This window comes from Barbus barbus (genome assembly GCF_936440315.1).
Source record: "Barbus barbus genome assembly, chromosome: 7".
NCBI lineage: Eukaryota > Metazoa > Chordata > Actinopteri > Cypriniformes > Cyprinidae > Barbus > Barbus barbus.
In genome coordinates this window covers 6,181,663-6,191,197 of record NC_136735.1, presented here as the reverse complement: position 1 = coordinate 6,191,197, position 9,535 = coordinate 6,181,663, and the positions used below count along the sequence as shown (strand labels likewise).

Sequence of the window (9,535 nt, the reverse complement as noted above, 5' to 3'; positions counted from 1 at the left end):
TAGCTGTTGTGAACGTGTATATTTATCACAGGACAAGTCACAGCTGAGGCTTTGAGAGTTTTGAGTTTTAGCACCCTTTAAACCAGTTTGTGCTTTGGGCTGTGCTCAGAAAAGCATACTAGCACTACTTTTTGTACACAACATTTTTTGTACACTTACATTTTTGTAGACATGTTTTTAGATGCATCTGTGGCATTTGTACAATTTTTTTTTTTTTTTTATGCATTAAAAATATAAAAACCAGTAGTATTTCTGAAATATTAAATTAAATGTTTCTGGTAAACAATGCAGCTTGTTAACATTTGAAATGTTTATAGTTGCATTTATAGAAAAAAGGGAAGTATGCGGTGTACACTGTTGTACATTGTGCGCTATGTATTCTATTCTGAACACAGCTTATCTTAGCCACTAGGGGAAAAAAGAAAAAAATAATCACCCCACAACCTGCTTTTTTGGACTCGATTCATAATTAAATCATATTAAAATTTTATTAAGTTATATCCTATATTAAAATAAATCAAAACAGAAAGACTGAGAGAGAAATCAAATACAGAGAACGCAAAAATGACATCCAATAGATTATGGAATGTATTTCGGTAAATAAAATAGAGCTCCAACTGTTCCATCAGATGTGCAATATTCCAGCCACAAATGTTCTGAGCCTGAAAAGAGCACCGTAAGTTTCTATATACACAACGTAGGTATATATATATACATAGTAGATTTATACATACAGTATACTGCGCTTGAATGGATATATACTGTATACATATATCTTACAGAAATATATATATATATATATATATATATATATATATATATATATATATATATATATATATATATATTTTTTTTTTTTTTTTTACCATCTCATTTACAAAGCCAGGCAACATCTAGAAGATTCTTTACAGAATCAAGGTTCTTGTGGTTCGTTGTTTCTTTTCAATATACAAAGTAAACAGCTTTTGATATCCACCACAGAGAAAAAAAGATGAAAAAAAAAAAAAAAACAGCAAGGCCGTCTCAGCCTCACATCTGTAAGTACAAAACTGGCACAGAAGACAATCGTAATAATTATAATAATACACGTGAATAAAAATGCTAATTAAATTATGCACTGATGGGACTAAAACACTGTAAACCTTTTCCCTGTTTCACTGCAGCCTCAAAAACAAACCACTTCAAAACAAAGAAACCAACAAAGTCACGGTTTAAAAAAGAAAACACTGCCCTTTGACAAAAAGACGCTCCAGTTGGTTTTTCGTTCTGTTTTCTGGAACTGAAAACTTTTTGTGTTGCAACACGAAACAGGTGAAGAGCAAGGCCAAAGGGTGGGAAAAGAAAAAAAAGGTTGGACTTCAATTACTCGTAAAAAGACAAAACTGAACGAATGCGAAAAAGGAGCGGCGTGAAAGTAACGTCACAAAGCTGAGGGGCGTGTCCCTCCTTTCCCGTTCGAAAGTTTGGCAACCACAGCGATAGTGGCCTCAACTGTGCGCGACAGCATCTCCAGAGCATCCTGCACGAGGGCGTGGCCACAGCCGCCTGACTCCGCCTCCTGGAGCGAGCAGCTCCGCCCCTCAGCAGAATCCTGCAGGCTGGAGAGTAAAAGCACCGAGTCGGCGGAGGAGGAGGAGGAAGTGGAGGGCACTTCCTCTCGCTCTGCTTCCTGCTCTTCCTTCCGCCCATCCTCCTCTTCCTCCTCCTCTCTTCTAGCTATCTGCGGTGGAGGTTCATCCGTTCGGCCGAACGCTTCAGGAAGGGAGGAGGATGATGACGAAGATGACGATGATGATGATGAAGAAATATCCATTTTCTTCTCCTCGAGGGACGCACTGTCGGGGGAGGGCGGGTCGTTTTCCACTCCCGGGTCAATGAGGGAGGAGTCTCGGGTTTCAGTGTCCGATGTGCTGGTGGGCGTTAACGCCTCCCCTGGCTCCGCCTTCTGCTCCGAGCAGGGAGCCAATGAGGAGGAAGTAGACGGAGGGCAAATGTTGCTGCTGCTGCTGCCGCTGTCTGGTGGCCGATCCTCAGCACTGCTGCTCACCCGCCGGCGCTTCACTGGAGTGACGCCTTCCTCTTCCACTGCCAGACAGAGGAATAAAATGAAGCAACACGCACCCAGTGATGTCACCAAACACACCCACTTAAACATGATCATTTTCATAATTTAAAAATTAGGCCTTTTTAGGACTGTTTGTAATGTGTAATTTTTGTTGTGTCACAGTGTTTAGGTGTTTTGTCCTTACCTTTCAAAGTGCTCTGTAATTATTATTACTATTATGTATAAAAATGCTATTTTAAAAGGATGAATAACTACAATATGTAATTATTGTTTAAAATGTACATTTGTAAGATTAAACAAAACAAAAAAAACATCCGTCCCCCAGATGTAACTATGTAACTATATATTATAGGATATAATATGATACGGTATTTAAAATAATTCAAAGACATTGTGTACAAAAAATGGTGTACCCTATCTATTACTACCATTTTTAAATCATATCTATTTTAAAATATTGAATGAATTATTCTTTATTTGTTAATAATACTTTTTAAAGTGTTTTTGAGTACCCTGAAAAACGCTCTATAAATACAAGTATCATTATTATTTACAAAAAATATTTATTTATTGTTTAAAATGTACTTTTGGTAATTTGGAAGATGTTTAAGAAATCTTTTTTGTATCCCTAGCTGTTACTACAATTTTATAAATAAATAGCATAATAATAATAATAATAATAAAATAAAATGATAAATTAAAATAAGTAAAAAAAAAAATAACCCATTATTATTTATATTAATTATTAATATTATTAATCAATAATATAATATATGATATATTTTTTAATACTTCGAAGCCATGCATGGCAGTGATATACGTGTGTTTGTGCATGTATTGACACCTTTGACTTTGCGTTCCTTGGCCTCCATCTCTAATGTAGTGCGGTGCTGCAGACACAGTCTGCATTTGGACAGCAGCTCCTGTAGAGCCGGGCCTAAAGCAGGGTCCAGCTGCTGAGGGGCGTACACCGACAGCACCAGCAGCAGCGCACGCAGATCCTTCAACAGAGACAGAGACGGATGAATAAAAAGCGCTGGAGCGCTGGGTGAGACGTGAGGAGGAGCTGTACTGACTGCGTTCAGGAGGCTGCTGGTCTTGCTCATCTCTGCTCTCTGATTGGTCAGCTCAGGCTGCAGGCTGTGGTACTCGTTCAGTAGGTTGGTCACCAACACGTTGACGAGATTCGAGCAGCTCTGGCCTGATAACACCTGCACCTGCACCTAAACACAAAACAAATCAAGTTTCAAACTGCAAGAGAGTCGTGTAGTTACTCCAGAACTAGATTAAGCCATGATTACAGTAAATCTGCAGGAGAAGTAGATGTGTATTTACTTTATGTAAGAAGCAGGTGAGGAAGGAGTAGGCAATGTTGTTGTTGAGGAAGTTTCTCTCATCCATCAGGATGCATTTCATGTATTCTCCAAATGCCGGATCCTCACACAACAGCTTCACACACGACTGAGCCATTGCACACTGACAGAGACCAGAAAACACACGCATCTGACTCTCACTTCTGATTGGATGACACGGCTTTGTTTTTATAGTCATGTCTTTGAAATATGTGCTGCTTAAAGGCCACCTCTAGTGTAACCCATATTAGGCATCTATCTGAGATACAGAAATGTGTAATTAAAAATTAGACCTTTAATGTACTGTAATGTGTTTTTAAAATGATGTGTGATAGTTGTGTGTCTTATTTAAAGTGTCTTTGTGTACCATAAAAATATATCATTATTAATATGTACAAAAAGTATTTTTATTTTAAATAAAAACTATATATAAAAAAAGAAAAAACAATAATTATAATAATATTTTATTATGAATAGGTAGGAAAAATTAGAGGAGCAGACGAAAGATTATATATATATATATATATATATATATATTATTTTGCACTATTTGTATTTTGTAATTATTGCTTAAAATTAAATTATGGTCATTTGTAACACGTACAAGAAACAGATTTTCTTTTTGCACCGTTAACTGTTGCTAACATTTTTTTTTTTTAAATAAAAATAATAGCTATATTTAAAAAAACTATTCAATATACCACAGTTTTGATGTTAAACTGATGGATAATATTATTTTTAATAATAATAATAAAATTATCAAGAAATTAAGAATTAATTTGTGATAATAATAATAATATTTATTAGTATTATTATTTAAAGACAGTTATGAGAGCAGTTTTAATACTGAATTAATTACATTTGAAGTACTTTAAAGCTTTGCATGATAGTGATTTTACCAGTTTTAGGCACGCCACATCTCAAGCTTAACCTGTGGTAAAGCATGACCTCTAGTGGCTTACTGTTTCAGTATGTGTGTGAGATTTTACCTGAGACTGAGCGAGTTCTGTCCATAGTTTTGGAAAGAGAGCCAGGTGTAGAGGAAGTCCTTCATATGCTATCAACACACCTGCACACAGGTGAATAAACACCATCAGCACACACAGACATACACAGAGTCAAACTGAGCTTTAGAGAGTGAAGCATCCTTACTGAGTTTCACCAGAGTCTCTGTGAACTTCTCGCAGTTGATGGCGACTCGACAGAGCAGGTGAGTGAACTGATGATACGACAGGAAGTAGTCCAACAACATCCTGTCATACACCTCATCCTTACCCTACAGGAAACCCAAAACACACACTGTGAAAACATCTAAAGCTCAGTGTGCGAAAGGAATCATGTGTCGGTCTCGTACACACCTTACTGGTCTCCACCATCGAGGGCAGCAGGCACATGTTGAGCTCCGGTCTGGGAGGACGAATGTTGTTCTTTCCGCCCATCAGCTTGATATTCTCTCTACAGGGCAGGTACGGGCCAAACGACACTGCAAACGCACACAGACAGTGTTATACATCATGATGATTGTGATGATGATCAGTGCTGTATGTATGCCGTTTCGGCGGGACTCACTGGGAATGTTGCTGTGGTGGTAGGTGCAGTGGTTGTGCTGCAGGAAGGGCACAAGCGTGTGCAGGAAGTCATGAGGACTCAAGAGCACCAGCTCCTTTAGCACATCTGAGAATGAACATGCACATTCAGATCACATTCATCTGCAGCTTTGGTTCATTTGAAGCGCGTTGTGTTTATTTCGTAGATGTGGCGACTCACCCAGACAGGCGTTGCGTAGCTCGGGTGGGCTGTAAGAGTTCAGCAGCGTCAGCAGCTTATGAGCAAAATCAATCCTCTCCTGCCACTGGATCAACGCCTGCTTCACATCTACAGAAGGACAGAAATCAGTAGTGATTGAGATTACAATACACATACAAGTGCATTATGGGTAATGAGGTACTTCAGTATTGACTCTTTAGGGATGTTATGGTAATGAGTATTTTTGTACGGAATATTAAGGTGTATTGTAATGAGCACTTTTGCATTGTATCAAGATAGCTCCTGTTCCAGCATTGTTAGCTTGTCATTGAAAATGGTCAACATGTGACCGAAACATTTGCCTTTGCATTTGCAATGCTTCTCAAGGTGCACTATGGGTAATGAGTACTTTTGCATCGCTTCTTTAGGCGCATTATTGGTAATGAGTACTTTTGCATCGCTTCTTTAGGTGCATTATGGGTAATGAGTACTTTGCATCGCTTCTTTAGGTGCATTATGGGTGATGAGTACTTTTGCATTGCTTAAGGTGCATTATGGGTGATGAGTACTTTTGCATTGCTTAAGGTGCATTATGGGTAATGAGTACTTCTGCAATGCTTCTTAAGGTGCATTATGGGCAATGAGTACTTTGCATCGCTTCTTTAGGTGCATTATGGGTGATGAGTACTTTTGCATTGCTTAAGGTGCATTATGGGTAATGAGTACTTCTGCAATGCTTCTTAAGGTGCATTATGGGTAATGAGTACTTTTGCATTGCTTCTTAATGTCCATTATGGGTAATGAGTACTTTTGCATTGCTTGTTAAGGTGCATTATGGGTAATGAGTACTTTTGAAATGCTTGTTAAGGTGCATTATGGGTGATGAGTACTTTTGCATCGCTTCTTAAGGTGCATTATGGGTAATGAGTACTTTTGAAATGCCCTTTTAAGAGGCATTATGGGTAATGGAGTAGTTTTGCAATGTTTGTTAAGGTGCATTATGGGTAATGTTTTGCATTGCATGATATTAAATAATGAAAATGGGGTACTTGTGTGTTGCACATTTAGGTGTATTGTGGTAAATAAGTATGTTTGTAATGCATAAGGTGCATTGTGGGAAATTGGGAACTTTAGTATAGATTTTTCAGGTGCATTATGGGTGCGTTCTTTTGTACTGCATGCTACAGCGACGTCCTACGTCATCCGCCCAGAACGGCTTATGCATACGACAGTTAGCAGACGCTAGAAATTACTGTTCGTAAAATTTTAAATATGGATATTTTCTTACAAAAACGCATCGATTTTCGCTACAGGCGTGTGAGGCACTTTCTATGGATGCGCTTTATTAGACTTCTTTTGGACTGTTGAACAATAACACCCACTGCCATTATAAAGCTTGGAAGAGCTAGGACATTTTTTTATATATAACTCCGATTGGATTCGTCTGAAAGAAGAAAATCATATACACCTAGGATACCTTGAGGTCGAGTAATTTTCATTTTTAGGTGAACTAACCCTTTAATGGTAATGAGTACTTTTGTACTGCATGTTAAGGTTTATTATGGTTAACAAGTAGTTTTGCATTGCAGGTTCAGGTGGATTATGGGTAATGGGTTACTTTAGTATTGATTATACAAGTGCATTATGGGTAATAAAGTACTTTTGCATTGCATGGTAGGATGCATTATGCATAATGAGTACTTGTACTGCAAGTGTAGGTGTATTATGAGTAAATAAGTAATTTTGTATTGCATATGGATAACAGTGTTTCTGTATAGCATGATATGGTCCATAAGCAATGAAGAACCCTGGAGTTATTTATTTAATGTGCATTATGGTGCAATATGAAAAATGAATAAATACATTTTAAAATAATAAATAGTATAATATAAAAAATGTGTGTGTATGTGTGTGTGTGTATATATATATATATATATATATATATATATATATATATATATATATATAAAAATAACAGAAATATATTACTATATAAAGTAATTTTAGTATAAATATAAACTATAATTAAAATTATAATAAACAAACATATTATAAAAATAGACAGAAACAATAAATGCATTAAACTATACATTACAATTATAGCAAATTAATAAATCATATAAATGAAAAACTTAAAATAATGAATGAAACACAAATATAACAAATACATTAAATTGTAAATTAAAATGCCCCATCGGGACAAGACCACGGGAATCAGATAAGCCGTTTGCACAATCTAACATGGCTGGGGTTGGAATTGAACTGCGGGTTTCGTCTGGCCAGAGGAGAACTGGCCCCCCGACTGAGCCTGGTTTCTCCCAAGGTTTTTTTTCTCCATTCTGTCACAGAGGGAGTTTTGGTTCCTTGCCGCTGTCACCTCTGGCTTGCTCAGTTGGGGACACTTAATTTCTAGTGATAATCGTCAATTTGATTTCACAGATACTATTTAAACTAAACTGAGCTAGAGAATGACATCGCTGAATTCAATAATGAAATGCCTTTAACTGAAAATTGAGTGTTTAATCTGATCATTATACATTACTGATCCTCCAATTTGATACTGTTAAGTGCTTTGACACAATCTGTATTGTTAAAAGCGCTATATAAATAAAGGTGACTTAACTTGACTATGGGTAATCATAAACATGAGTGAAGTATGTGGTGTATTGTGGGTTATGCACTACCTTTGCGCTGTAAGTAGGGCCGCGTTGCCTTTAAAACAGACAGGAAGATGGACAGCAGCTCCACCAGATCACCCGTCACGTGACACGCTGTGGCCTCATGGTACATCATGTGCAGGGTGTTGAAGGACTGCAGACAGAGAAATATTTCATTCTAGATGACAGTCCATTAAAATATGAAGATGAATGAAAAGAGTCAGTGAGTATGAAATAGTGAGTATGTATGTCAGTGTGCATGAATACCTCAGTCATGAGGATGAGTCCTCTGTTGAACACCACCAGCAGTCTGTCCTCATCGTTCTCCAGCAGTATACGGAAGGCACTGAGAGAACACAAAGAGATTAGTATGAATGAAAATGGCTCAGTCTTGTAAAAGACTCAACCAAACTTAATAGAGTGTGTGTGTGTGTACCTGATGAGAGTGGTCCAGCAGGAGCGCCCGTCCAGACAGCGCAGGTAACAGGTGATGGTGGTCTTCTTGAACTGCTTCACGTCCTCTAGCTCTTCTTCTCTCATATCAGGCCTCTGAGCCACAAACAACTGCATCAGGTTAAACAACTCCTCCACAGCCTGCAGAGAAAGAGAGTAAAAAAAAAGTGTTATTTAGCTTGAACTGAATTAACCTGAATAGTTGAGGCTTAAAACATTCATATTCCTTCAGACAGAAACAGGAGGCACTTGAAACTTAAAACACTAACAAAACAAAAAATGTTCAGTGAACTCTTGGAAAATGTTGTTTATACACTTTAGGAGGTCAAAACATTTTTAGTATTGTTATATGTAGTGCTTTATTTTATATGAGATTTACAATTTTTGCAAACCTGTTTGGATTTGGGACAAAATTTGAGCATTTAAACACATTTGGTTTAATTTCAAGCAATAAGCATTATTTAAACTATTTAAAATATATAAAAAATACTTAAACATATAAAATTAAATGTATAAAATAAAAAGTAAGTAAATGTGTAATAAAAAAGAATGACTCCCCAAGAACAAATTAAATTATTTCAAAGTGAGAGTAAAGACATATAGGTAGTGTTAAAAAAGATTTCTATTACAAATAAATGCCATTCTTTTGAGCTTTCTATTAATAATTAAAAAAAAAAGTTATAATAATAAGAAATGTTTCTTGAGCACAAATCATCATAGTATGATTTCTGAAGCATTATGTGATACTGCTGACTGGAGAACCAAAAATTCAGCTTTGTATCACAGAAATAAATTATATTTGAATTATATTAAAATAGAAAACAGTTATTTAATATTTCACAATATTAATGTTTTTTACTGTATATTTGAACAAATAAATACAGCTTTGGTGAGCAGATGGGACTGTCAAAAACTTTTGAACGGTGACACAGTTACTGATAAACTACGCCGTAAATTAAAGAAAAAAACATGTTTGATCATATTTCTTGTAATAACTTTGGTAGCCGGTTCTGAAACTGCTAATTCAAGGACTGTAGGTGCTGTACTCGCCCCTGGGTACTGGCTGGCGTGGGGCGTGAGGTTTTTGAAGGCCCACTGTATGTTCTGGTGAGACGCAAGCTGGCGGGTGAAGGCGGGCGACTGCTCGCAGCACATGCGTAGGATGGCGTAGTACGCCGGCAGCATCCCGCGGTTGAACAGCACTACCTCCTGATCGTCGTGATCGGCCAGGATGTAGTTGAATGCGATGTTTTTAGTGACAA

The 9,535-nt window shown here is 37.0% G+C and overlaps 1 protein-coding gene across 1 annotated transcript in view; it reads right to left on the bottom strand.

The window, feature by feature from the left end:
• Positions 1 to 864: 864 nt before the first annotated feature.
• usp34 (ubiquitin specific peptidase 34) overlaps positions 865 to 9,535 on the bottom strand; it is a 47,942-nt gene continuing 39,271 nt past the window's right edge. The window contains exons 65-77 of the mRNA XM_079421137.1: positions 9,324 to 9,535; positions 8,257 to 8,414; positions 8,088 to 8,166; positions 7,848 to 7,974; positions 5,185 to 5,292; positions 4,987 to 5,091; positions 4,776 to 4,900; positions 4,570 to 4,693; positions 4,407 to 4,486; positions 3,401 to 3,541; positions 3,142 to 3,288; positions 2,910 to 3,066; positions 865 to 2,085 (exon numbers count right to left, since the gene is read on the bottom strand). The exon at positions 9,324 to 9,535 is cut by the window's right edge and continues 118 nt beyond it. Coding sequence (XP_079277263.1) covers positions 1,421 to 2,085; positions 2,910 to 3,066; positions 3,142 to 3,288; positions 3,401 to 3,541; positions 4,407 to 4,486; positions 4,570 to 4,693; positions 4,776 to 4,900; positions 4,987 to 5,091; positions 5,185 to 5,292; positions 7,848 to 7,974; positions 8,088 to 8,166; positions 8,257 to 8,414; positions 9,324 to 9,535 — 2,228 coding nt within the window. The 3' untranslated portion in view covers positions 865 to 1,420. The remainder of the gene's footprint in view (positions 2,086 to 2,909; positions 3,067 to 3,141; positions 3,289 to 3,400; positions 3,542 to 4,406; positions 4,487 to 4,569; positions 4,694 to 4,775; positions 4,901 to 4,986; positions 5,092 to 5,184; positions 5,293 to 7,847; positions 7,975 to 8,087; positions 8,167 to 8,256; positions 8,415 to 9,323) is intronic.